General features: G+C 63.5%; 3 protein-coding genes across 6 annotated transcripts; all 3 read left to right on the forward strand.

Moving 5' to 3' along the window:
- The first annotated feature begins 427 nt into the window (after window positions 1-427).
- TTYH2 (tweety family member 2) lies at window positions 428-9,805 on the forward strand. 3 transcript variants are annotated; one of them, XM_049812172.1, is made up of 15 exons: window positions 428-589; window positions 1,602-1,774; window positions 3,204-3,315; window positions 3,744-3,964; window positions 4,056-4,151; window positions 4,242-4,314; window positions 4,420-4,489; window positions 4,651-4,706; window positions 4,808-4,900; window positions 4,990-5,082; window positions 5,175-5,317; window positions 5,437-5,622; window positions 5,765-5,843; window positions 6,337-6,354; window positions 7,801-9,805. In XM_049812172.1, exons 1-15 carry the CDS (start codon window positions 461-463, stop codon window positions 7,882-7,884), a joined length of 1,626 nt encoding a protein of 541 aa, XP_049668129.1. In that variant the 5' UTR covers window positions 428-460; the 3' UTR covers window positions 7,885-9,805. The 3 variants fall into 3 exon arrangements, with proteins under 3 accessions (XP_049668129.1, XP_049668131.1, XP_049668130.1); XM_049812174.1 differs by having other exon boundaries at window positions 6,342-6,354; XM_049812173.1 differs by lacking the exon at window positions 6,337-6,354.
- A 1,207-nt stretch (window positions 9,806-11,012) lies between these two features.
- DNAI2 (dynein axonemal intermediate chain 2) lies at window positions 11,013-17,593 on the forward strand. 2 transcript variants are annotated; one of them, XM_049812439.1, is made up of 13 exons: window positions 11,013-11,195; window positions 11,333-11,494; window positions 11,619-11,740; window positions 12,342-12,484; window positions 13,150-13,263; window positions 14,665-14,804; window positions 15,059-15,181; window positions 15,618-15,841; window positions 16,115-16,250; window positions 16,611-16,757; window positions 16,945-17,169; window positions 17,254-17,358; window positions 17,541-17,593. In XM_049812439.1, exons 1-13 carry the CDS (start codon window positions 11,013-11,015, stop codon window positions 17,547-17,549), a joined length of 1,833 nt encoding a protein of 610 aa, XP_049668396.1. In that variant the 3' UTR covers window positions 17,550-17,593. The 2 variants fall into 2 exon arrangements, with proteins under 2 accessions (XP_049668396.1, XP_049668397.1); XM_049812440.1 differs by having other exon boundaries at window positions 17,544-17,581.
- A 1,908-nt stretch (window positions 17,594-19,501) lies between these two features.
- KIF19 (kinesin family member 19) lies at window positions 19,502-26,452 on the forward strand. The gene is given in 20 exon segments (XM_049812932.1): window positions 19,502-19,574; window positions 19,638-19,718; window positions 21,073-21,183; window positions 21,307-21,394; window positions 21,480-21,616; window positions 21,783-21,908; window positions 21,994-22,176; window positions 22,271-22,417; window positions 22,520-22,642; window positions 23,092-23,230; window positions 23,297-23,450; window positions 23,536-23,722; window positions 23,952-24,222; window positions 24,441-24,535; window positions 24,605-24,762; window positions 24,841-25,106; window positions 25,175-25,467; window positions 25,704-25,952; window positions 25,954-26,062; window positions 26,065-26,452. Coding segments are annotated over 20 exon segments (3,063 nt in total). The 5' UTR covers window positions 19,502-19,559; the 3' UTR covers window positions 26,196-26,452.
- The last annotated feature ends 160 nt before the right edge of the window (window positions 26,453-26,612 follow it).

Consider the following 26,612-nt stretch of genomic DNA (forward strand, 5'->3'; position numbering starts at 1 on the left):
GCAGGGTGGTGACGGGGTGACTCCCCTATAGCAGGGAGTTAATGAGGTGTGGTTCCCCTACAGCTGGGCAGTAATGGGATGCGATTCCCCTATAGCAGGGCAGTGATGAGGCGTGGCGCCCCTATAGCCAGGTGAATGGCTGCGATGTCCCTATAGCCGGGCGGTGCCGGGGTGCGATTCCCCTATAGCAGGGATCGAATGGGGTGCGATGTCCCCTACAGCCGGGCGGTGCCGGGTGCGTTGCCCCCCGCCGGGGTAACACCGAGCCGTGAATCGGTTGCGGGTCCCAGCTCCGGGGCGGCGGGGGTGTGGCCATGGGCGTGGCCGAGGGGGCGTGGCCGTGGGCGGGCAGAGCCCCGCGGCGTGGCGGCGCGACCCCCCCCCCCCTCCTTCTTTCTCCTCCTCCTCCTCCTCCTTCTCCCCCCCTCGGCGGCCCCAGCCCGGCCCCGGCGGCCCCGCCATGCCGCCCGCCCGCGCCGATTACCTGGCGCCCTGGTGGGCGGCCTGGCTCCACGGGCTGCCGCACCGCGGCCTGCGCCTCCAGCCCGTACCCGCCGCTTTCCGACCGCGGGACCCCGACTACCAGCAGGTACCCACCCCGCCGCCTTCCCCCCCCCCACCCCTTCCCCGCCTCCCCTCTTTGGGTGGGTGGGTGAGGGGGGAAACGGAGCCCTCCCCGGGCTGGGGTCCCGCTTGCCGGTGGGACTCCCCCACCCCCGCCTTTGCCCGCGGCGCGATCGCCCCTTTCATCCGGCGGCGCCCGGCGCCAGCTCTGATCTCACGGCAGCACAAAGCGCCCTTCTTCCCCGGGGGGGGCAACCCTCCTCCTCCTCCGCCGAGCCAGCCGGCACCGGTCCCCGCACCCCCCCACCCCGCCCCGGCCTCCCGCTGCCGCGGGGCAGCGCCGGCTCTGTCGGAGCCCCCACGCCTCGGGGGGGGGTGCAAAGGTTGGGGGGTTCCCACTTCGCTTTGGTGCCGTGCACTTGGCTCTTACTACGGCCTCCAGCATCCCAAGGCACGGACCGCCATGACCCCTAAATTGGGGAGGGGGGGGGGGGGGGCAGTGCCGGTGCCCCACATCCCACAGCATGGACCGGCGTGACCCCTAAACTGGGGGAGAGCGTGGCAGCGCTGGTGCCCCACATCCCATGGCATGCACTGCCGTGACCCCTAAATTGGGGGTGGGGGGTGGCGGCACCAGTGGCCTGCATCCCAGGGCACAGACCGCTGTGACCCCTAAATTGGAGGGGGGGGCAGCGCCAGTGCCCCGCATCCCAGAGCACGGACCACTGTGACCCCTAAATTGGGGAGGGGGGTGTGGCAGCACTGGTGCCCTGCATCCCAGGGCATGGACCGTCGTGACCCCTAAATTGGGGAGGGGGGGCGGGGGCAGTGCCAGTGCCCCAGCACCCCTAAGAGGGGCTGCTGCAGCCCAGCCTCTGTGACCCCCCATGGGGATGGGGACGGAGACGCTTCCTCTTTCCCCGTGTGACCGTCCCGTGAGGCACTGGATGTGGCCGCATCCTGCCTGCTGGCTGGGTGCTCTGCAGCACGTGGCAGCCATGGTCACAGGCGCTGACTGTCCCCTCTTTCCTTCCCAGTCGCTGCTTTTCCTGGGCTTGGTGGCTGCCGTCTGCCTCGGCCTCAACCTCCTCTTCCTCACCGTCTACCTGATCTGCCTATGCTGCTGCAAGAGGGACCAGGAGCCCGAGACCAAGCGGCCCCACTCCTGCTGCGTCACCTGGATGGCCGTCACCGCCGGGCTCATCTGCTGGTGAGGACAGGGACCTGGTGCTGTCCCCCCATCACCAAGGGGGCTCTACGCTCTGGCCATGAGTGGCTTTAATTAGATCTGTGCAATTAAATATGGTCCATCCCTGCCTCCTCCTGCGCAGCCGCTGATGCCGGGGCAGCCCCAGAGACCGGCTGCGGGCCAGTCCTGTCCCCATCCCTGCAACGTCCATGCTGCCTTCCCAGCTAATCCCGGGCAGGAGCGGGGCCGGGTCGCTAATCCCAGCCCGGAGCAGATGGCAGGCAGCAGCGTGACCCAGCTGGCAGGTCCCACGTGCACCCAGCCTTAATTGTGACCGGTGCAATTAGGCGAGGGGACGCTTCTTCAGCCGGCAGCGCTCTGGTGGCTTTCCAAGCCCGTCTCAGTTTTTGGCAGCCCGTGGCTCGGAGGACCCCCTGCCAGCCAGCCTGTGTGCCCCCCGGCAAGCCTGGCCTAGGTGGGGACGGGATGGGACACAGGACCCTTTCGCTGCCCAGCCACGACCCGCTCGCCAGACAAAGGGGCTGGTTTTGCCTGGGCGGAGCGAGATGGCTGCCTGGGAGCGTTGTACGGAGCAGGGAAATGGCACTAATGAGCTTGGCAGGATCCCCCCCCCACCCCGGGTCCTCCCGCTCCTCCAGCCTCAGGGCACCCCATGAAGCGTGGTGGAAAGGCTGGGGCATATGCTGGCAGGGGATGGTTCTGCGGCTCCCCTGGGACTTTGAAACACACCCCCCCCCCCCCCTCCCCCCGATGCCACGCTGAGGCTGTTTGTGGCCATTGAAGGCTGAATCGTGGTGAATGGGCCGGTATCTGTCAGTTTTATCAATGTCTGCTGTGGGGAGGGAGGGAGCACCGCGTGTAGACACGTGCCTGGCCAGGGCAGGAGCACATCCCTCTTCGGAGCTGGCTCCGACCTCCAGCCTCGCTTCGCCCGCTGGCACACCAGGTGCCGGGGAGCATCAAATCAGCCACGGTGAGCTCGCCACAGGGCCTGGAGCGGCCGCGGCACGGCCCCCAGCCTGCCACCCGCCTGCCCTCCTGGGACCGAGCCTGGGAGCAGGTTTAATCGGGAGCGACGTAGCTTCCAGTGGATTCCCCTAATCTGCTTTGCCCAGCCCCTCCGCCCTCAGCCCCTCAGGGTTTGGCAGGAGGAGCTTCAAACCTGCCGTGTCCAGCCCGTGGAGCAGCTTCGGGATCGGGCGTCCCCAGGGCCCACAGGCAGGGAGCAGGTCCCCATCACGGCGATGTCGTTATCCCATCTGCTTTGGCTCTGCCCTGCCGTGGGGGTGTCCCCCAAAACCAGGATGCTCCGGGGAGTGCCCCCTGTCCAGCTTGTGTCCCCACATCCTCCCTGGCCCCAAGGCAAGGCACCCATGTCGGGGTGAGCTTTTCCCTCCCCTCTAATTGGGGGTCCCTTCTCTTCCCACAGTGCGGCTGTCGGTATCGGCTTCTACGGGAACAGCGAGACCAACGACGGGGTTTATCAGCTGCTCTACGCCTTGGACCACGCCAACCACACCCTGACCGGCATCGACTCGCTGGTAGGGCCGCGAGGCAGGGTCCCCCCCATCCGACCCCCTCCGCAACCCCCAGGGTCGCATTGATTCTCCACCCGGGGTTTGATTAAAGCACTGGGAAGGGAGGCATCTGGCTGGAGGGACCCAGGCGTCCTGTGCTGCCAAGCTCAGCCTTGCCTTCTGTGGCCAAGCCCCCGGGGCGGCCATGCCGCGCCGAGCGCGGGAGGGTGATGTCACCCCGCAGAATGGAGCCTTTGTGGCCAGGAAGGGCCGTGGCAGGGCTGTCCTGAAGGATGGATCCAGCTCGAGCATGGGGGGGGTTGACATGGGGCTGCTCTCCTGGAGGGTCGGTGTCCCACAGACGGGGTGAGCAGCTCCACCGGGAGCGGGGCTTGATGGCGGGGAAGCCCCCGGCGCCGTCCCAGCGGGGCTGACGGTCCCACCGTCCCCAGGTGGCAGGCACCACGCTGCAGATGCGGGTGGGCTTGGAGCAGCACCTGGCGCGGCTGAACGAGCTCCTGGCCGCGCGAGGGGACTACCTGCAGACCCTCAAGTTCATGCAGCAGTTGGCCGGCAGCATCGTCCTCCAGCTCTCAGGGCTGCCCGTCTGGCAGGGCACCAGCACCGATCTCACCGAGCTGGCCGGCCACATTGCTTACGTCGAGTATTACCGGTGAGCAGGGCCACGGCGCTGGGCTGCCGGGGCATCTCTTGGTGGGGCTGGGGAGGTGGACGTGCGTGACGGAGCCTTCCTCTGCGCCCAGGTGGTTGGCTTATCTCCTCTTCTTCATCCTCGTCCTCACCGTCTGCCTCCTGGCCTGTCTGGGGCTGGCCAAGCGCTCCCGCTGCCTCCTCACCACGTGAGTACCCTGTGGCCGGGCTCAGCGGTGCCGGAGCTGCCAAGAGCGGCAGAGCCAGACCCCGCGGTGTGCTCACCCCTCTTCCCGCAGGATGCTGTGCTGCGGGCTTTTGACGCTCATCCTCAGCTGGGCTTCCATGGCTGTGGACACGGCAGCAGCGGTGGTGAGTGGGACTGGGAAGGGAGGGGGGGTACCAGCTGTGCCGGGACAGCCGAGGGCACCCATGCCATCCTTCCCAGCCTCAATGACGTCCCTCTTATCCTCACAGGGCACCAGCGACTTCTGCGTGGCCCCAGATAAGTTCATCATGAACCAGACGGAGAGTGACATCAGCGCAGGTGAGAGCCAGCTGCGGGGTGGAGGTGTGCTCGGGCTAGGACCCCAGTGCTCCCCCAAAACCTACCTGGGGGTCCGGTGCTCTCCACTGTCATTCTGCCACCCCTACGCTGCTCTCTGCTCCCTGAAACGCTCATACCTATGTCTCCCATTCGCTTTGCAGAGGTGGTTCACTATTACCTGTACTGTGACCAGAGCCTGAGCAACCCCTTCCAGCAGGTACAGGGGACCCGGGCACCCCACTTCATGCTGCCTGGGGCAGGGGGTGTCCCCAGGGGCTGGGCAGCTCTGTGACTGCTCCCCACTCCCCCCCCCTGCAGGCTCTCACCGTCTTCCAGCGCTCCCTCACCACCATGCAGATCCAGATCCAGGGCCTGATACAGTTTGCGCTGCCACTCTTCCCAACTGCCGAGGTACGGGGTGCGGGGAGCCAGGGCCCCATGCCCCCCCTCTGCTCCCCGTCTTGCCCAGCACTGCCATAACCCACACCTCTCTCCCACAGAAAGATCTTCTGGGGGTCCAGCAGCTCCTCAACTCCTCGGAGACCAGCCTGCACCAGCTCACAGCCATGCTGGACTGCCGGGGGCTACACAAGGTGAGGCGGGGGGACACCGCGACAGGGGTGTGCAGCTCCTGGGGTTACCCCCCACCATCGCCAGCCCTGCCCCATCCTGTGTCCCGCTGCAGGACTACCTGGACGCCCTCATCGGTATCTGCTACGACGGGGTGGAGGGTTTGCTCTACCTGGTGCTCTTCTCCCTGCTGGTGGCCGCCTCCTTCTCCACCATCATCTGTGCCACACCGCGTGCCTGGAAGCACTTTGCTGGCAGGTGGGTCTGCCTTCACCGGGGGGCACAGGGGCTGCGTGCATGGCATGGGAGCCGGGCACGGGGGAGAGGAATTGCCTTTGGGGCCGGGGTGGGTGAGCGCTGGCACCTTGTCCCCGCAGGGACCGGGACTATGATGACATGGACGAGGAAGACCCCTTCAACCCACAGGCGCGTCGCATTGCCACCCACAACCCGGCCCGGGGGCAGCTCCGCAGCTTCTGCAGCTACAGCAGCAGCCTGGGCAGCCAGAGCAGCCTGCACCCCCCGGCGCAGACCATCTCCAATGCCCCCGTCTCCGAGTACATGTAAGACCCCCTTCCTCCAAGGCGCTGATCCTTGGGTGTCCCCCCCAAATCTTGGGGACGGAGCATCACCCCACACTGGGGATACAGGATGATGGTGAGGGTCTCACTATGCCCCCGACTCTGACGGGCTCTCCCCCTCTAGGAACCAAGCCGTGCTGTTCGGTGGAAACCCCCGCTACGAGAACGTCCCCCTGATCGGCAGAGGCTCTCCTCCTCCCACGGTACGGTGGACGGCCGAGGCCAAGTCCTTCTTGTGATGCCCCCTGTGCCGGGCTGGGGGGTGCTTATCCGGCTGGAGCAGAGACCCTCTGCTTTGCCAGAAAGCCACTCGCCTGGGGCACTGACGAGGTTTGCCGGGATGGGGACAGGGATGGGTGAGCTTGGCCCCCTCCTCCTGCCCTTGCAGAGGACGTGCCCTATCTGTGAGCGCATCCCTCCTGCCTGTCTTGCTAACCCAGTTCCCAGCCGGCCCGCAGAGGCTGTGGGGAGAGGTCATCAGCCACGTGCTCAGAGGAGACCAAAATAGTCTTCCCTTCCCTTGCTTTATTTCTTATTTATTCTGGCTTTCAAAAGACGTTTGTCACAGTCACCCGTGCATGTTTACATTTCCCTGCTGTTTGTTTAAACCCACCCTGTCTGTTAATGCCTGCTTTATTTCTTTTTCTTTTTTTCTTTTTTTTTCTTTTTTTTTTTTTTGCATCAATTATTTTGGAGCTAAGTTGCCCATCAAGAGTAAGTTCACCCACTTCCTTCTTCCTCCTCGTCCCGGGGCAGCAGCTGGGTTCCCGTCCTCCTTCCCCTCCGCGGTGCCTCCCTTCGTCTCCTTTCTTGTGGGGCTGGTTTGCTTTCGGGAAGAGTGCGGAGGGCTCTGGAGGGACGGGGCCACATTTTGTCCCCAGCCCAGGTACAAGAGGATTTGCAGCTCCCATGCGTTGGGAGTGGCAACGGTCCCCGTCTCCATCCCCTTCTTGGCACAGTTTTTCCCCCTCCTTTTCTGACAGCATTTAATCTGCTTCAATGCCTCTATCCAAAGCGGTAGTGCCCCCCCGGCTCAGCCCTCAAGGCCATGGCAGCGGCACCGCGGTAGAGCTGGGGACGCAGCTCCAGGCACGCTGCCACGGCAGGGACATCGTGCTCACCTCTTCTGGGGAAGATTTTTGCCATCAGGTGAAAGCGTGGAGCCGCGCCAGCGCGGGAGGCTGTAATCCGATTGTGCAGACCTGGCAGCTGGCAAGCCTCTTCCCCGGGGGGGATGAACACGGCGGGGATTAATTTGAGCACTTCTCCCCACCCTGAATGGTCTAATTTAACCAGGATTCAGATCCCCGAGGAAGGACTTTCACGGTCCAAAATAACAAACTCGGAATAATCTTCCTTAATGCCTGGCCGGGTGTCCTCCCTTCTGTAAAATGCTGGAGAAATTTAATTCTGCAGCATTGGCAGGGTTTGGGGGGGCTGGAGGTTTTGGCCTCTGCCCTGGGCTCGCTGCTACCCCCTTCCCAGTGCAGTGAGGGGACCTTGCCCTGACTGGGGAGCCCCGGGGGGGTTCAGCCTGCAGTGATTGCCGGCGCAGGCACCCGGTGAGTGCCAGCACACCGGAGGTAAGGTTTGTGTGTGGACAGGGAAGATCAGGGGGCACAACCCAGCTCAGCTGCCACAGAGACCCATCCTGCTCCACCACCGTGCCAGCCCAAGCCGGTGCCTGGGGTGCCACCATCCCCATGCCGGTGCAGGGAGGGGAGCTCAAGTCCGTGGCTGGCATCCCGGTGTGAGCCCCTCTGCATCGGATGCATCCAGATGCGGTGATTGGGGCTGAATTTGCCACCAGGCTGGACTTGGGAAGGTGGAGGACGAACCTGGCCAATGTCCCAGCAGTGTGGGAAGGGACAAAGCACAGCATGAGGCACTTGAAGCATCTTGGCTGGGGGGGGGGTCCTCTTCTAGCCCTCAAAAAGCTGTGACCCGGGGTCTGGCCCCCTTACCCACGACAGCCTGGCAGATTAATTGGGGATTAATACAAATGGGAAGCAATCTTCTCTCTTCATCCTCGGGCTTTCTCTGGCAGCTCAGCAGCACGTGGCGGTGCAGGGGTTGGGTTGGACATGGCTGGTGGGGGCTCGGCAGGGGCACGCTGTGGGTTGGGGGTGCGCTGACCCCCCCCGTGTCCTCTCCCTGCAGTACTCCCCGAGCATGCGAGCCACCTACCTGTCCGTCACCGATGAGCACATCAGGCACCACAACAACACCGAGTTCCCAGCCTAACGCGCTCGCCCCGAGCAGCTTGCGGGAGGAGAAAATGCCACCGGCGTTTCTGTAACGGGAAACCAAAGACACCTGGAAAAGATGCGGTGGGAAGCCCGGCAGCAGCGGCTGGAGGACAAACCCCAGCAGTGGGGAGCCCCGTGTCCCCCACGTGCTCTGCGCACCCTCTTCTTCCTCCCTTGGCAGCTTCTGCTCAGTCTCAAGTCTTCCTGCCTTACGGCCGACAGTGACTCCGGGGCCAAACGCCGGCCGGTAGCAGGGCAGTGCCACGACCGAGGTCCTGGTGTGCTGGGAAGACCGGAGATGCTTCATGCCCCCACGTCGGCTTCTCCTTTCCCTTCCCATCTGCACCAGCTCGGGGATGTTTTACACCACAGAGGGAAGCCTTCTCCAGTTCCCTCTGCCTGGAGCGCAAAGACTGGGACCACGGGCTTGCCCCCAGCACCAGCCCCTTGGGCAGGGGTCCGGGGCAGCGGCTCCTTCACCTCCGTAGCAATGCAGTACCAACCACTAGTGATGCCAGCCCCTTCCCGATGCCCGTGGGCAGTTTTGCCACCCACCGACGGTAACACTGGCTGCTCCCCTCTGCCATGCTCCTGCTCCGCACGGGCAGAGCCGGCTCCCCGTGCCCCCCTCGCTGCCTCCCCCCCGCCTCAGCTGGAGCTGCCTTAGCCCCAGGTTCAGAGGCTCTAGAATTAGGGATGTTTTGGCCTTGCTGGTTTTCCTTTGCTTTGCTCCTGGGTTTTACGAATTCTCTGCAGGGCTGAGGCACAGTTTGACTCGCTGCTTCTGTTCCAGCGTGGTTTTACTGCAGTGCATGTTGGTAGCAGGGTTTGGGCTGGTTTGTAGGCTCTTTTTGGCAATTTGGCTCCCCAGGGCCAGCGGGATGGCTGGCAGCGTGGGCTGGGGCAGGCTCCCCTCCTTCTGCAGGACAGCCTTGGGATAACCATGAATCCCCTGGGAGAGGGTTAGGGACTACTCAGGCATCCGTGGGGCAGGATGCGGTCCTAGGGAGGGGAGGGGATGGTCCTGCCGCCCTGGCTGGCTTGCCCAGCATTGCCAGGGCTTCAGGCTAAGTTGCTCTGTGGGCCGTGGAGGCAGGGGGAAACAAGCACAAGCTGAACTGGATCCTTTGTGGCTGCCCGTTTCGGCACAGGCTGCCCCTGGAACCTCAGCGGGATGCGAGCAAAGGCCCCTTCCCCACGGTAGCCCCTCGCTTGCCATGGGGCAGGGAGAGCCCCTGCTCCATCCCACTGACTAGGGATGGACCCAGATCTCCCACCCGAAAGGGTGCGGACAGGGTGATGGATGTTTTCCTGCCCACTCACCCTTCTGGTCCCTCTTCCTCCCCGAAACCCAGGACGAGTTCAGCTCTCATAACCACGTTTGGCACCACGGCGTTGGCTTAGCCAGGACTGGGTTCGCTCCAGGGCTCTTCCTCACTGCAAAGGTTGTACCCACGCCGTGGGAGGGCAAAGGCTTTCCCTGTCTGATTGCAATTAGCAGCTACCTCCTGTGCTGCTGGTGGTGGCTATCCATCCCTTCTTCCCTGCTTTGGCTAACAGTGCTGCAGCCAGGCAGACCCCTGGGGTGGCCAGGTTGTCCCCCTCGGGCGAGCCAGGGGGTCTTACTTGATAGCAGTGACTCACTGTGTCTTTTAAAGATAACTTGTACATACCCTTCAGTCCCCTAACACCGTCTGTCTGTGTTACGTGTGACTAGCATTACTTGCTGTTGGAAACTTCCAGGGGATTTTTTTTTTTTTCAGCTTTTAATGTTTTGATGTAACGGTACTGGTAGAAGAGCTGTTTTTTAAACGCATGTGAACTAACCTCATTAGGACTCCATCTAGGAGCTGGAGTCCGGCCTGATTTGTATGTGCCCTCTGGGGAAAAGACAATAAACACTTGTACTAAACTTATCTCCTCCTTGCTGGCTTCTCTGGGCTGACCTGCATCTGCTGCCCCTGCTCAGGTTGCTCTGCCCATCCTGGAGTGCCAGCTCTGCTGGGCTGGGAATCTTCCTGGCCAGTGCAAACACCTTGCTGCAAGCACTGGTCCCAGCATTTCTTTGCAGTCAAAGTGGTTTTTAATTGGGCTTAAATCCCCTGGCTGCGGCTTGGACTGGTTTTGGCTGTGACAGGAGCTGGGGGATGACTGGAGCCATTTCAGGTGCGTCAGTGCTGGGGAGCGGAGGGCAATGTGGGCTTTGGGGGTGCAGCGTGCGTGGACACGTGCCCTCAGTGGGAATGGAGGATGGTGCTGGGGCTGGAAGGTGACCGCAGGGGTCTTGGGTGGGTTGTACCCTGGGAAAGGGTGTCAAGAGCTGCATCTCGCGCTCCTTTCCCACCCGATCTTCCATCGGAGCGAGCTGGAGCCCGCGGTTTGGGTGACACGGCGTGAGCATGGGTGTGCGGGGACCAGTGCCGTCTCCTGGTCCCAGCTGCCGGTGGGCACCGGGCGAGGTGCCGGACCCCCCAGGACTCCACAGCAATGGCTGCGTGTGGCAGCCCCGGGGCGAGGGGGCAACTCATGCCAGCTGCAGGGATGTCGTGGCTCCCTCGGGATCCCGGCCTGCTCCTGCAGGAATGGAATGGTGCAGCTTTCCCTCCTGGCAGAAGGCTGGGGTCTCGGAGGGGAGCAGAGAGGGTGGCCCTGCTGTGGGGCTGGGGTCACATCGCTGGGGCTAGAGGGAGCAGGCCATGGCCCACCCTGTCCGTCTGTGTCCCCCCAGCGATGGGGGCCCAGCCTGGTTTCCACCCCACACAGTCGGGGCGTGGGGCCGGAGCTGGCAGCAGAGCCACTGCCCCCTGTGCTAATTGCACCCCCCCCTTCATTAGCTAGCTGTTGCCCTCCCAAAATGGCGGCAAGCGGCGGCCGTCACGTGTCACCCCCGCCTTGCCCTCCCCAACATGGCGGCGGACGTCACGTGGTCTCCCTCCAGTGTTGCCAGGCAACGGGAGACGCGGCCCTACCAGTGGCTCCCAGTAAGGCCGCGCTGGGAGAGGCCAGTCCCCACCCGGACACCTGAGTCCTCGGGAGGAGGGCTGGGGTGTCACCCGCCGCGGTGGGTCCTCCCTGAGTCCCCCCAATCCCTTTTGGGACCCCCCCCAGGGCCGGGGGACCACCATGGAGATCATGTACGTGTACACGCGGAAACGCAGCGAGTTCGGCCGGCCCTGCAGCTTCTCCGACCGGCCGGCTGAGGTGAACGTGGACATCCCCCCCGACCCCAGCATGGCCAGCAGCTTCATCCTGAGGAACCCCGTGGACAGCTTCGTCCAGCACACCAGTGACATGTCGGAGCATGAGGTGAGGGCTGCCCGCTAGCTGTCGAGGGCCCCCCAGGCTGCCGCTCTGCAGGGCAGCACCGTACAAAGGGGGGAAAGGGGTATTTTGCGCCTTTTCGGCTCAGATTCTTGCTCCGTTTAATCCGCGCTGCCCCCCAGGTCAACACCGAGCGGGTGGAGGTGGAATCCCGCGGCGTCAACCACGTAGAGGGCGGCTGGCCTAAAGACATCAACCCGCAGGAGGTGGAACAAACCATCCGCTTCAGGAAGAAAGTGGAGAAAGACGAAAACTACGTCAACACCATCATGCACCTCGGCACCGTAAGGCTCTGCCCGTCCCTCCTCGTCCCCTCACGCTCCCAGAGCCCCCTCGCCCACCCACTGCCAGTTCCCTCACCTAGGCAGCTCCCCAGAGGCACAGCCTCTGCCTGTGCTTTCCCTGCAGCTGATGGAGCACTGCGTCAAGCAGAACAATGCCATCAACATCTACGAGGAGTACTTTGAAGAAGAGGAGATTGTAGAGGTGGAAGACGAGCCCCCCTCCGCAAAAACCATCAATGTCATCAGGTAGCACAACCAGCTGGGGTCACCGGGCTCTCCAAATCCACAGCGGGCTACTGCAGATTCAACTGCCTTTGGAGACAAAGGAGGTGGAAAACCCAGTGGCTTTAGGATAGTGCTGGAGCAATTTATCGATGGAGAGACCTGCTGCAGCCCCTCCCTACTCCATAACTCCATCTGTTCCTCCCCTCCCTACCCTCTGCCCTGCCCAGGCACTTTGGAGATAGGTACCATGGGGCAAGGACAGATGCAGCTCTGAGCATCTTCTAACAGCGCTTTAGACAGGATTTTTTTTTTTTTTTTTTTTTTTTGCTGCCTCAAAGATTATTTTCAAATGTCAGGGGCTGTTAGGTCATTTCTAGAAGTCAGATCCAGTAACATAATTGGATTCTTAGAAACATATAACTGGAAAGACTTCATTAAATCAGCAACTCCTCTCCCCCCCCCCCACCCAACCCCCAAGAGAACCATTTCCTGCACTCGATGCTCAAGGGCTGCATCTTGTTTTAATTGCGATTCCCACAGTTTCCTTTGGGAGACTCATCCCAGGGCGTGACAAAGCTGTTAGCAAACTAACATCTTTCTTTGATGTCCTGTTATCAAAAAGGGATCCAAACGTAACCAAGAGGACAGCCACGCATCTCTCCTGGCACCCTGACACATGCAAGAAACTGGCAGTGGCTTATTCCAGCCTGGAGTTCCAGCAAAACATGAAAAACATGAGCTTTGACTCATACATCTGGGACCTTGGTAAGGGGAAGGAAAAACTCACCAGCTAGTAATGCTGCTGCTGCGGAAGCACTTTGTGGCTTCAAAGATTGTAATGAAGCCACACAGCACTCCAGAGGGGGTGAACAGGGGTTCAGTTTGTGCTTTGCCCACAGATCAATGCAGAGAAGGGGAGAAATGGGACCTGAAAGCTGGCCAACAGGTGGAAAATAACTACTAAAATCCCACTACATGACTTCATGAGCTAGAGTGCCTGTGACCACAACAGGCAGCTGAGCCACACTCCTCTTATGGGGTTCTTGTCTTTATACGGTTCACTTGTGCTTGAATAAAGAGGCAGCACAAGCCCAGGCTGAGAATTGCCCTGTTCTGTCAAAGACTCTCTCAGACCTGTTGTATTTTGGAGTGAAAAACACAAAGAAGAGGGGTCAGGGTACCAGGGCTTGGGGTACCAGGGGTCTGTTCCCAGGCTGGCAGGCAAGGACAGGTCAACTCCCTTCCCTGGCTAAAGTGAGGCATCCTGGTGACATGGCCACCTCATCCAGCACGGCTGGGCAAGCACCAGCATGGCAGGGAGCCAGGTGTGGAGCAATGGGGTGCGGTATCAGGAGGCTGGTTTAGAGGCAGGGGTGCTCGCCCTCCGAACTGCCTTTGTGCTTTGCTCTTTACTCATCCCTTCTTGGCAGAAAACCCCAACAAGCCGGAGCTCGTTCTCAGGCCGTCATCCCCTCTTGTGAGCCTGGAATACAACCCCAAAGACTCGCACGTCCTGGTGGGAGGATGCTACAATGGGCAGATGGGTAAGGATGATGGATTAGGCATAAGGCCGTACTAACGAGAGCCTGGCTTCATTTTAATTCAGCAAGAGCCTGGTTCCAGCACTGCTACACTCACAAAGGACATAGTGTCATTCGTGCTGCAACTGGGAATATCCTGCGCACACCCTGAAGCCCTGGGGCTTTGCGTGCGGAGGACAGGCATGTGCTCACCGGAGCAGGTACCCAGGGAGGGGAGAACACCGTGCCTGGGAGCCCTTCGCAGGCACTCGGGGCAACGAGGTGGCTGCAGCCGCAGTGAGATGCCAGCAGGGATTGTTGGATCAGACGGCTGAGCAGCACGCGTGCTGTGCTTCCTCCTCACCCGCGGCCCTGTATCTTTGCATGGCAAAAGCCCAGGAGAGTTGCCGTCGTTTCGTGCACTGCATTGTTCTTGTGCTGTTTTTTCAAGTGCTTGGAAAAGGGCCCCTCTTTGCCAGCTTCATTTATGGCTCTGTTATTTACTGGGCCACGTGAGCCCTTTGACTTAATTGCACTCATTTTGATGTTTTCCTTGCCATTTGCAGCAGCAATCAGATCTGACAGGGCATGCATTATGGGGCTGTTACTGCACGCTCTGCAGGTGATGGAGGGGAGGGATCTCACCCCATCCTTCGCAGTGCTCCCCAGGCGCGTGGCATGGGCCCAGCGGAGCACACACCGTCACATCCAATTGCCTAATTAGAAGTGAGCAAGAGGGAGCGTGTGCGGCTCGGTGCCACCACGGACCAGCTGCCTAACCTTTGGTGAACCACGGCCAGTCCTGCGCTGTGGCTTGCCCTCTGCCACGTGTCAGAGGCAGAGATAGGGAAGGACGGCTGCTGCTGTCCGTGGGGGACCTATCTTCGTTAGCCAGCACCCTGCGGGCACGCAGGAGGGGAGCACAGCCGGGGTCAGCTCACACAGGCTGGTTTCTAGCAGCGTCGAGCCTAAGAGCCACTGTTTGGAGTTGACAGGGGACTGCGGGCTGCTTAGACCATGTCTGTTCCTGCTGCAACCCCTTGTGCAGGGCAGGGCGGGGAGCCGGGGGGATTTATCGTCTCTGGGGATTGTAGTGCATCTGCCAGAGAGAGATGATTGCTGAAGAAATGCTGCGGCTATTTAGTATGTTGACACCATCTAGCTCGGCTTTTGCAGAAGGTGCAAATTGCTGCGTTACCACTCAGAGTGGGCATCCCTGCGAGTGATCACAGCAGCAGGCTCCCAGCCTGCAGCACATGCGCATAGTTCTTCTGGGGCTGGGAAGTGTGGGGGGAGAACCTGGTGAGGTTTGCTCCCCATTCTGTCTTGGGTAGTGGGGCAGCATCTCCTCAGAAAATGAGCGGCAAGCAAAGGAGCTGAGCAAGGGAGCTGGTGCAGATCTTGACAGCTCCTTTTCCTTCCCAGCTTACTGGGACACCAGGAAAGGGGGGCTGCCTGTGGAGGTGTCTGCCGTGGAGGTCAGCCACAGGGACCCCGTGTATGGAGCCATCTGGCTGCAGTCCAAAACGGGCACCGAATGCTTCTCAGCCTCCACCGACGGGCAGGTAAAGGGCAGGGGCAGGGAAAGGTGCCAGGGACTCACACAGGGGCCACACTGGCAGGTGCTGACACCCCAAAAGAGCTTCCCCTGCCTGCGCTGCCCCTTGCTAGCCATGGCAGTATGGGAACTAGACCCCCAGGCTGGCAGTACAGGCTGGCACAGGGAAGCTGCCTGGCTCCAGGACACTCAGCTCCCCGGCACCTGCGGCTGAGCTGGGAGCAGCTCCTGCAGCCCCCTCCCACTTCTTGTCCCATGCAGGTGCTGTGGTGGGACATCCGCAAGCTGTCTGAGCCCACCGAGATGCTGGTCTTGGACATCACCCGGAAAGGGCTCCTGGAGAACGCTCTGGGTGCTGTCACACTGGAGTTTGAGCCCACCATGGTGAGCCTCCCTGTCCTGCCATCAGGATGACCCTGCCTGCACACAACCCGTATCCTCACTTGGGCAGGAGGGTGAGCCAAGCCGAACCGAGCCGGGCGGGCATTGCCCGGTCACCCTCGCGGGCAGGGCTCCAGGGGCACGGCACAAACCTCTGATGCCCAGAGTGACCCAAAGCACCATGCTGCAGCTTGCAGCGTGTTCTCACCCATCTTCAAGAATTAGGAGTTGATGTGCTCCCAAAACGCAGGGTCTTGCTGGCATTTCGATCTCTAAATCCCCCAAATCATGGCAGGTCCCAGGGCTCTGTCCTCCCCAGGCAGTGGCTGCAGCAGACTCCCCCATGGTCAGGCAGCAAGACCCTTTGCTGCCCCACTGCCCCCTGCACCATGGAGTCCCCAACTTGCTGATGGCTGCTCTCTCCTGCTCTCACCCTCAGCCCACTAAATTCATGGTGGGCACAGAGCAGGGCATCGTCATCGCCTGCAACCGCAAGGCCAAGACACCCCCCGAAAAAATCACCAGCATCTACAGTGGCCACCACGGACCTGTCTATGCGCTGGCCAGGAACCCTTTCTACCCCAAAATCTTCCTGACGGTTGGCGACTGGACCGCTCGGATATGGTCAGAGGAGATCAAGGAATCATCAATTATGTGGACCAAGTAGGTGTCGGTGTGCATTTGCCCTGCAAAAAACCTTCTTTTTTGTGGAAGAGCGTGTTCAGGGCAGGTGATCAGTAGAGTCTGGTCTGCTTGGGTCAGGCTCAGGTGGTGGGACAGTCACCAAGGCAGAGCAGTGCCAGCATGGCCGAGGGCACTGGAACAGGGGGGGCCAGGGCCTGGGCTCTTGGCTGAAGGTGCTGCACAGGTAGCAGCCATAGGTCCAGGGGGATGGAGGCCATGAGCCCATCCCCGCTGCATTGGGTCTGCCGGCAGGTACCACCTCTCCTACCTGACGGATGGATGCTGGAGCACCGTGAGGCCGGCCGTCTTCTTCACCACCAGATCCGATGGGACCCTGGACGTCTGGGACTTTCTCTTCAAACAGAATGACCCCTCCCTCAGCCTGAAGGTTGGGTGCCCAGCAGCACTGGGCCCCTCACCCTGGGAGGGGAGCAAGGGGCTGCCCCCGGCCAGCACCAGCAGCGGGGTGCTTGGCAGATCTGCCACCCTGCCCTGCACGGAGCAGGCAGAGCCAGGGGCTGGGGTCCCATCCTGCCTGCACGGAGCTCAGGATAAGCTCCACTGAGCAGCATCTGTCCCCTCAGCCCTGAGCTGTACCTGGAGCCTAGTGCACCCAAAAATTTGCACATAGGCTCCTGTTACTGGCAACCGCATGGATTTGCCTCTGCCAGCTCATCCTGCCTGACTTCCTCAGTGGGGCATCACAGCAGGGCAAAGTGCCACCACCCTCCCCATCCTCCCTCCCCAGGTCTGTGACGAGCCCCTTTCCAGCCTGCGCCTGCAGGACAACGGGTGCGTCGTTGGCTGCGGCTCAAAGCTCGGCACGGTCACCCTGCTGGAAATCTCCTCCGGGCTCTGCACCCTCCAGAGGAACGAGAAGATGCTGGCCACCGCTGTACGTGAGCTTTGAGCCATGAGCTGCTGTGACAGGTCACAGCAAAGCCCTCAGCACTGCTGGCACATCGCTGGCCCCGGGCACAACAACTCTGCCAGCGAGCCCTGCGCTCTCCCTGTACGGAGCATGGCTGTCCCGTGGGGTCCCCTGCTCACCCAGCTCCCCCACCCCGGCTTCCCTGCCCTAGATGTTTGAGCGGGAGACGAAGCGGGAGAAGATCCTCGAGGCCCGGCACCGGGAAATGCGGCTGAAGGAGCGTGCCAGGTCAGAGGGCCAGGGGTCAGAGGTGGAGGAGAGGCCGGTGGAGAGTCCCCAAGAGGTGCTCGACCGTGCCCACAAAGAGTTCTTCGAGGTCATTGAAGTGGAGCTGCAGAGGCAGGCGCGGGCAGAGACCCAACACCTGCGCGGCAAGGTACCGGGGACGGGATGAACTGGCAACCGCAGCAGGGACTCCCTGCCGTGGGGCAGGGGACTGGGGTCAGCTTCTGCTTTTCAGGTTAAAGACCACGCGGGAGAGGAGGCGGCGGCTGCACAGGGGGAAGAAAGCCAGCTGCCCAAGGACAAGGAAGAGGAGGAGGAGGAGGAGAAGGATGCTGCCAAGGTCAGTGCACTCCAGCTTCGCGTTTCTTTCCCCCTCCTTGCCAGGGTTGCTGCTTCGTGGGTCATGTAGAGATGAGGCTGCTGTCCCTGAGCCGGGCAAAGCTCATGGGGTCTCTGCCTCCATGGGGTGGTGGGCAGAGGACCCCTCAGAGCTCCCTGACCCCACGCCTTCTCCCTCTGCAGGAGCCGTAGCCGAAACAGGACCGGTGGGTCACATAGAAGCCCTCGCGCTGGTCACAGATGCTGCCTGGCCCTTTGCCCTCCTGATTTTTTTTCTTTGGGGTAAATAAACAGGAGCTTTCCACGTCACGTTTCCTGTTTTGTCACAGCAGGATTGAGCAGAGGGTGGGAAAGTCGCGTCCTCTCGCTCTTCATCCCCTCTCCTTGGACCAAGCCACGGATCAAAGCCCACTGCCAACCCCACAGTGGAGCGCCCGTGGCAGCAGGGTGTCCCTTGGTGTGTCCCCAGCCCGAGGAGCTGGGCAGAGCAGGGCAGCTGCTGGCCGCAGCGGGATGCCGGTGCAGCACCGTGCCTCTTCCCAGCTGGAGAGTGATGCTGAGCAAAGCCCTGTGCCCTCAACCCACTGATATCCCTGTGAGAGTAGCCTGCGGTGCCTGGGCCGGGGTTATCAGCACTGGGTAAACACAGCCTGGCTGGTATCGCCTAGCAGCCACTCTCCCTGCTTATCCACCCGTCAATTATTAACGAGCCGCAGGCTGCGCTTGCCCCACGGCACAGCTGTCGGCAGAGGGATGGGGCCATCGCACAGACGGCATCCCATGTGCCGGGGCTGGGGGTGAGCCCTCCTGTCAGGACCCTTCCCCAGGCTCTGCTCAGGGGGGTGGAGGGTGGGCAGGAGCTGTCAAAACCATCCTGCATCTGCAGGGTGGGTGCACAGCGTAGCAGCTGGGTGCAGGTCCTCTCCTGGCAGCGTGGACAGAGGGGAGAGGGAGTTCCACCCGCGGCTGTGGGACTGAGTGGGGGACAGGGCTCGTGGTCCCCCAGCCCGCAGCTGAACGCTGCCATGTCCCAGCACAGCCAGCGCCTGACCTGGGAAGCGCTGCCCAAGGGGCAGGTTCTTCTTCAGCTGCGGGAAGGGAGCCGGGCACCAGCCTTGCAGCTTGGCCAAGTGCCTCGTTAAGGGCCAGCCCTAATTGTACCAAGAACGAGAGGTGGAAAGGCATTTCCCTGAGCCATGCACGGGTTGTGCCCCGTGCAGGACAGGCACATTTTCATCTAGCTCATGGCATCCTGACCATGCCACGGGGATGCAGACGAAGCCAGGAGAGGGCGCGGAGCGTGGCCGGAGCCACATACAGTGCCAGCCGCTGCGTCAACAGGATCTGGCCACGCTGCCGGTGTTGCGTACAGCTCAACAGCTCCAGGACCTCGGGGCAGACAAGTGGGATGGGGAGATGCAGCCTCTGCAGTGCCTCCAGCCCAGGCCGGGGTGGGGGGAACCCCTGGGGCCAAGCCCACAGCCCCCCACCAGGGAAGGCAGAGGGGCTCAGCCCCCAATGCCTGAGGAAGGGAAGGGAGGAGAGCCAGGCTGGGCTGGAGGTGCGCCACTGAGCCCTCCCGTAGGCAGTGGGGGTAATTAGGGACAGGGCTGCAACGAGGGGACACAGTGGGGATCAGCACACCCCATGGACCCTGCACAGGCACCCTCCGCTCATGGGAACCCCTCGGTCCCCGTGCCCCAGCGAGGACCATCAGCTGGCAGTGAGTCCTGGCCGGCGGCACGCTGTCCCCGAGGGGCAGTGGGGACACCCGGATCTAGGGCACCCCATGGCTGCACCCTACAGGGCTGAGACACAGCAGGAGGGGGGGGACACGAGCGGGACAAGGTGGCTGGTGTGGCTTGCCTATCTTGTCACGCCATGGAACACCTTGGCACCGCAGGGCTGGTTTGGCAAATATTGTCGGGGGACCCGGGGGAGTTCGGGTGCACAGAGGCACGGCAACAGCCCCCCGTTCCCGCTGTGCCGTCGCGGGCTCACCCATCCCCGAGCCACGTCAGCGAGGGGCCAAGTGCCAGCAGGAGGGCACGCTGCCCGGCTGCCCCTTTAAGGCCGGTCCCAGCGGTGTTTGCTTTCGTCCCAGGAAAATGAACCTCTAATTGCAGTGCCCCACATGGGGGGAGTCCTGGGGGCTGCATCGTCACTGCACCGCTGAAGCCTCGGCTGCCCGATCCCACCGCGATGGCTCGCGTGCAGGTCCGTGTCCCCGTGTCCCTGTCCCCTTCCCCGCCACCCCAAGCTCATCCCAGTGCCTTGCAGGTGGCTCTTCGCATCCGTCCGATGAGCGCGGCCGAGCTGGCGGAGGGGGCCAAGCCCATTGCCCACCGCGTCGACGAGCAGGTACGGTGGGATGGGGACCCACGGGTTCATCGGACACCACCCGACCCTGGTGCTTTGCCCCCTGCCTGCCCCATGCCCATCCCGTTGGGTCAGTAGGGCCGGGTATCCCGGTGCAGGATGCGACCCTTGGCGCAGTGCGTATCCTGGGACGTGCCTGGCGGTACCCAGCGCTGTGTGCGATGCCCATGTGTGCCAGCCGGGGGCACAGGCTGGGGGGGCACCCTGCAGTCTCACAGCCCCTGCAGGAGACCCTACAATAGCAAAGCAGCAGGGTGGGAAACTCGGGGGGGGGTCTGGGTCAGGATCCCCACCTTCCTGCAGTGCTGTGAGACCCCGGTACTGCCTGCCTCTGTCCCCAATCCTGGGTGGAGCGGGGGACCGCAAAAGACAGGGTCTGGAAGTAGGGCAGCAGCAGCGAGGGAGTAGCTTGCATTACAGGAAAGGTCAAAATCTGCATTGGAATGGGAGCCAGCAAGGATGCTGGCAGCAGGGGACCCTGCGAGGGGCCATTCCACCCAGCGACAGGGACACACGGGGTCTCTGTGGGGTGCTGGCATCTCCAGTCACCTCTCAATGCCTGGGCAGCGGGCACCTTGTCGGACCACGCTCACAGAGATGCCTTTGTGCCGCCGTGCCCAGGTGGGTGCAGCGGGGCAGCCGGCCCGGCAGGTCCCCTGGCACCGCACGCAGAGCTGGCTTTGAGCCCCGGCCAGGCTTGGGGACAATGGGACGATTCAGGAGCACAAAGGGCCCTGCGCCGACGGCACCGGCACTAGCCGGGGCACCTCTTGCATCCCGGCACGGAGGGGATGTTGGCCCCAGCAAAGCAGGGGAGAGATGCCCGCAGGGTCCCACGAGGGCTCAGACCCACTGGGGAGCACATCCCAGTGTTCCCACCCATGCCAGGGTGCCCCCCACCCATGCCACTGTGCCCCTTCTTGGCTCTGACCCCACTGTCTTTGCTGTGGGCAATGCGGGATACCCAGCCAGGAGCATGGGGGAAGATGCAGCTCCGAGCAAGCCATTTCCCCATGGGGCACACAGGCGATGCCCCAACAGGGTGCTCGGGGCAATTCGCCCACCATCTAGGATGGAGCTGCTCCTGGTTCCTCTGTCTGTCCACGCATGTCCTGGGGAATCTGTGCTCACAATACCACCAGCCCACGGGGGTCCCAGCACCTCGTTACACCTCAGGGCCCAACCAGGTGTTAATGAGCACCGTTAAAGGCAGGTGCCATGCCCGGAGTGTCCTGTGCCTCCATGGGAGGCTGGAGGTGACCCCGGAGCAGTGGGTTGGTGGGTGCCCCAGACCGTTGCATGCCCCCCGGCCAGCCCCGCTTGCATCCTCTGGCAGGTCGTGGTGCTGCAAGACCCCATGCAAGACCCCAATGATGTCCTGCATGCGAGCCACTCCCGGGAGAAATCCTACGTCTTCGACGTGGCCTTCGACTCCACAGCCACCCAGGTGGGTCCCTTGGGGCACGGAGGGGGGGATGTGGGGCTGGGGGAGGCAAGCTGGGGTGCCCAGGACAGCGGGTGGAGGTGAGGGGCAGCAGGATGCACCCCAGAGCCTTTCACCTTCCCGCAGGAGACTGTGTACCGTGCCACCACCCAGAGCCTCGTCGCGGTTGTCATCTCCGGCTTCAATGCCACTGTCTTCGCCTACGGCCCCACCGGTGAGGGATGTGGGCTTGGGGAGTGGGCCAGCCCCGTGGCCATGGAGGGGTCCCGGCCCTGAGCGAGTCCTCTCCTCTGCCTCAGGCTGTGGGAAGACCTACACCATGCTGGGCACCGATGGTGAGCCCGGCATCTGTGCCCGCACCCTGGGCGAGCTCTTCCAGGCCATCGAGGACACCAGCGGTGACGTGGAGTACGAGGTCTCCATGTCCTACCTCGAGGTACGGCAGGGGCGTGGGGGGCCAGTCCCCCTCCCCAGGAAGGGCGGGGGACAGCGAATGGCACATGGCCCCAAGCCAAATATCTTTGTGCCCAGCGTGGGACGCTGTGTCCCCGTGGGTCCCCACGCTGGGAGAGGGATGTGCCCAGCTCCTTCACCTTGCCCAGATCTACAACGAGATGATCCGGGACCTGCTGAACCCCTCGCTGGGCTGCCTGCAGCTGCGGGAGGACGCCGGTGGCACCGTCCAGGTGGCTGGCATCACCGAGGTCTCCGCCATCAACGCCGACGAGGTGAGCCAGCAGGTGCTCCTAGGGCATGGGGGGGGGGCAGAATCCAGCAAGCCTCCCCCTGCCCAGCGCTGCCCGTCCGCCCCAGGTCATGCAGCTGCTGGCGCGAGGGAACAGGCAGCGGACGCAGGAGCCCACGGCCGCCAACCGCACCTCGTCACGCTCCCACGCGGTGCTGCAGGTCACCGTGCGCCGGCGGCACCGGGGCAGGGGGCTGCGCCACGGCCGCCTCTTTATGATCGACCTGGCAGGCTCTGAGCGGGCAGCACAGGTACGGCACCCACCTGGGGGGCTGCAGGGCTCGGAAGCCCCCCCTGTCCCCTCTTTTGCCAGGTTTTTCCCTCTGCCTTCCCCTCCCTGCCCAGACGCAGAACCGCGGGCAGAGGATGAAGGAGGGAGCCCACATCAACCGCTCACTGCTGGCCCTGGGCAACTGCATCAAGGCCCTGAGCCACCGGGCGAGCACCAAGTACATCAACTACCGTGACAGCAAGCTGACCCGCCTGCTCAAGGTGCGGCCGGGGGTCCCAGCTCCCCCCGGCATGGTCCAAACTGGGGTGGGGGCACAGGCTTCCCCTGCCCTGGTCCCTCTTAGCCATGCTCCCCGTGGCCAGGACTCGCTTGGGGGCAACAGCCACACGGTGATGATCGCCCACATCAGCCCAGCCAGCACCGCTTTCGAAGAGTCCCGCAGCACCCTTGCCTATGCCCACCGTGCCAAGAGCATCCGCACCACGGTAGGGCCGGGAACACGGGCACCCTCCTCCCCTGGACCCCAGCCATCCCCTGGCCCCCTCCCCAAGCAACCTTGGCCTCGCTGTCCCCCAACAAGGAGGGTATGAGGAGTTCACCCCTACACCGCTCCAGGGGTGCCCAGAGTAGGGAAACTGCTTAGGGCACTGCTTTGCCGGCTGTGGGATGCTCAGGATCTGCTCCATGGCCATGTGCTTGGGAATCCTATGGAGACACAGCCATTCTCTGCCTGGGGACCTTGCTTGGGGATCCTACTCAGAGACATACCTGGGGACCTGCTCCACCAGCTCTGTCCTGCTTGGGACCCTATTTGGGGACCGTCTTCAGGGATCCTACTTGGGGACCTGCTCCATCAGCCATGCCCTGCTCAGGGAACCTGTTTGGGGCTGAGCTGTGCCGGGGCCGTGGGACATTCACACCGGCCCCATCCCAGGTGAGGCACAACCTGCTCAGCGTCTCGTACAGCGTCATGGCTGACCTGCGCAGGGAGACCCAGCGCCTCAAGGGCCAGGGGGATGCCGAGCCAGGGCAGCCGGGGCAGGGCAAGCACCGGGACATCCCCTACATCCAGGGTACGGCACGGCCCCCGACCCTCCCGTGGACCCCCAGGGCTCCACGCTGATGCCTCGTGTCTCCAGCCCAGGTTCAGCTGTGTGGTACCCACCCGGAGCTGGGCTGTGTTCGGGAGAAGATGCTCGGTGCCTGCCGGGAGCGGGCAGCCCTGCGCCACCACCTCCTCCTCCGGCTGGAGGGCACCGCGCTGCGTGCCCAGCACCTCCTTGCCCTCGCCCAGTACATGAGTGTGAAGCCCCCCACCCTGGGATGGGGTCCCCAGGTGATCCAGGCTGGGGATGAGACCACATCTTCCTCCCCACAGCAGGACTCTGCGAGGCCAGCAGTGGAGCGAGGAGGGGCAGGGGGAGCCGGACAGTCCCGGCGACGGCGAAGAGGACTCGGACACGGGGGATGAGTGGTTGGACGTGCCAGAGCCACCCGACGTGGCTGTTGCCCACGGGAACATCACGGCTCTGCTGGAGGAGCAGGGCAGGCTCCGGCAGCAGAAGGTTTGGGAGCCCCATCCCCACCAGCAGCGGCTGAAACCCCATCACCAGGGAGCTGAGTTTGATGAGTCTCAGCCCAGCAGCACAGGGGTCCCCCAGCAGCCCCGAGGGGGACATGGATACTCACAGACTGGGGTGTGGGGCAGGGGCAGGGGGCCCTGGCAGGAATGCTGATCCCGTGGCGGGAATGCTGGCCATGGGCAGGGACGGTGACCCCGCTGCGTGCCCTCAGGCAGAGCTGGCGCGGCGTTTCCAGCAAAGCCAGCAGCATGCGCGGCGGCTGGAGGAGGCCCTGCGGTGTCGGAGCAGCTCGGAGGAGCAGCGGGAGGTGCTGGCCCTGCTGTGCCGCCTGCACCAGCTGGAGCTGGATTTGGCAGAGACGCGGTCCCACACCCTGCTCGAGGGTGGCCTCCGGCACCCGCCGGCTGCCACCGCACGACGCTTCAACCGGCACCAGGTCCTCTGTGCCCGCATCATCCAGCAGCAGCAGCAGCTCATCGCCGGTGCGTCCCTCCTGTGACTTCTGCCGTGGCAAGGGGGGGGTCTCACGCGTGTTGTCACACTGGGAATCCTGCAATGTCACTGGGTTATTGCAATGGGACCTGCCGCAATGCAAAGTCTCCCCCGGTGTCGCGACATAGTCACGATGCTGCCATCTGAGCCCGGCGTGGCGTGGTGCGTGGGCCGGTTGATGCCCTCCACCCTGCCCTCTCGCTGGCAGACCACCGGCTGTCGGTGCCGCGGTCGCTGGAGGAGCTGTACCAGACCTACCTGCAGGAGCTGACAGGCGACCCCGGGGATACCAGCACCCTCAAGGTAGGGCAGGGTGGCCCCAGCCCCCCGCTGCACCCTAAACAAGGCACTGACCCCCTGTCCTCCACTCAGGGCACATCCCTGCCCAAGATCCCACAGGCGAGTGGTGCGGAGAGCCGGCCGGACTTGGACCGGGACAGAGCACGGGCACAGAGCTGTGAGCACCCCACGCCGCCGCAGCAGGGACCTTGCCGTGACACCCTCCCACCCCTGCGCCCCACGGGGGACAGGTAAGTTTGGGCATCCACCCTCCTCCATGGGCATGGGGGTCTCGCCCTGGCAGAGGGTAAGGGGTGTCCGCTCTCCAGCAGCCCCCTGAACCCCGTGTTCAAGAAGACCCCGCGGGAGCAGCAGCTGGGGAACACGGCGGCGGTGCCCACCCCACCTCCCGGCCGTGGCACAGCGGCCCAGGCGGTGAGCACAGCCGTGCCCGCGGCACCGAAGCCCCAGGGTGGGGATGCTTATGGGTGCCGTGTGTTCCAGCAGCGCGTACCACGGGCCAGCCTGAGCACCCGGCACGACTCCTCCCTGGGCAGTGGGACCAGTTCAGAGGCGGCGCTGGCAGCAGGCAGGGGTGAGCCGAGCAGCCGGCGGGGCTGGGTGCGTGGCTGTGCCCTGCTGACGGGTGCCGCTGTGCCGCAGAGCGCCGGGAGATGTCAAGCAGCACCAAGAGCATCGTGGCTAACGCTGCCCAGTGCCGGTCCCACAACTCGGAGAGCACCCACCCGCACCCACTGGGGCCCATGGAGAAGCAGGGTGGCCCTGGGCTGTGGCACGCCGGCAGCGAGGACAGCCGGGCAGGGATGGCCACCCGCTCCTTGGGCACCTGGCTGCGGGTGCGCAAGGGCGGCAGAGAGCCGGGGAGGATGGAGGAGTTGCTGGATGGCAGAAGGAGATTGAGGCGGTCACGGTCCTTTGAGGTGACCAGCTGTGGGGTAGGTGCAGGCACAGAGTAGGGGGGGGGCTGTGCCCCTGGCGACCGTGGCACTGACTTGACCCGGGAGGCAGTGGGGCTGTGGGAGAGCGGAGCCAGCGGCGATGCCGTGCCTTTGGGAGGAGGGCAGGGTGGGAAGGCCACTACCAGCTCCCCTTGGCATCCTTTTGCCCACCATCGGCGTGTCAGCGCCCTATGGTGTGCGTCCCCTGCTCATGTCACGGTTCCTCCCTAAAGCACCATGCCCATGGACCCTCTCTCCGGCAGCCGGTGACCCCCAGGGGCTCCCTGCTGCCGTCCCCAGCGCTGCAGAGCTGCTCTGAGCACACCATGCTGGTAGGGGTGCCGGCAGCCAGAACTCAGGGACCCCCCAGCGCCCTCCCTGCACCAAAGCCCCCGCACAGCCAGCTGCCAGGTGAGCCCCCGGCTGGGAACAGGGTGCAGGGGCCATCGCCCCCACCCTGTGCCCCAGCCCAGCACCCCTTCCCCCAGGTGCTGCGGTCCCGTCTCTGCCTCTCCCCCTCCAGCTCCCCAGCACCTCCAGGAAGGGCCAGCACCCGCTGTTCGGCTGCGTCACCAGGAACGATGCCAGGGCCCCTGGCAAGGACAGATGGAGTCACCGGTACTGAGCCAAGTGCATTGCCGGAGAGGGGCCGGATCCTGTGCCAAGCTAGCGAGCTGAGCGCCCATCCCGCCAGCCCCAGCACCGTGTGGCATCCCCCGTGCTGAGGGCTGCCTGCGGCACCCTGTGCCCGTGCAGCCCCCCCGGTGGCAACCCTGCTGGGGGCGAGGGGCAGGGGGCCAGGTCTCCCCATGCCAAACCCACCCTGAGACAGGGACCCAAGTCCCCAGGGAGGGACGCAGCCGTGCTGAGCAGTGACCCCAGCTGGAGCCACACGGCTGCTTAGGGAAGGACCGCTGTGGGTGCTCAGCACCCGGGGGACACAGCCAGCCACCCAGCACCACCAGGTACCGATGGGGCCACCTGGGTGCAGGGCGTCTGAAGGGGTCTTTGTCCTTCTGAGGGGTTACATTAAAAGGAGACGTGCTGAGCTGGGGAGTGGTGTGACTGCTGTGCACAGCCCGATGTGCCCCTGCCTCTCCCCAAGGACAGGGAACCCCCCAAAGATGCCCCCACACTCCCCA

The sequence above is a fragment of the Accipiter gentilis genome, chromosome 10 (assembly GCF_929443795.1).
Source record: "Accipiter gentilis chromosome 10, bAccGen1.1, whole genome shotgun sequence".
In the NCBI taxonomy this organism is placed as follows: Eukaryota; Metazoa; Chordata; class Aves; order Accipitriformes; family Accipitridae; genus Astur; species Astur gentilis.

Excerpts from the sequence above, each read along its gene's own strand:
- DNAI2 (XM_049812439.1), top strand. The coding sequence starts at position 11,013 with ATGGAGATCATGTACGTGTACACGCGGAAACGCAGCGAGTTCGGCCGG. Across the intron at positions 11,196-11,332 it reads GTGACATGTCGGAGCATGAG|GTCAACACCGAGCGGGTGGA; the intron begins GTGAGGGCTGCC and ends GCTGCCCCCCAG. Across the intron at positions 11,741-12,341 it reads AAAACCATCAATGTCATCAG|GGATCCAAACGTAACCAAGA; the intron begins GTAGCACAACCA and ends GTTATCAAAAAG.
- TTYH2 (XM_049812172.1), top strand. The coding sequence starts at position 461 with ATGCCGCCCGCCCGCGCCGATTACCTGGCGCCCTGGTGGGCGGCCTGG. Across the intron at positions 590-1,601 it reads GGGACCCCGACTACCAGCAG|TCGCTGCTTTTCCTGGGCTT; the intron begins GTACCCACCCCG and ends TTTCCTTCCCAG. Across the intron at positions 4,152-4,241 it reads TCCCGCTGCCTCCTCACCAC|GATGCTGTGCTGCGGGCTTT; the intron begins GTGAGTACCCTG and ends CTCTTCCCGCAG.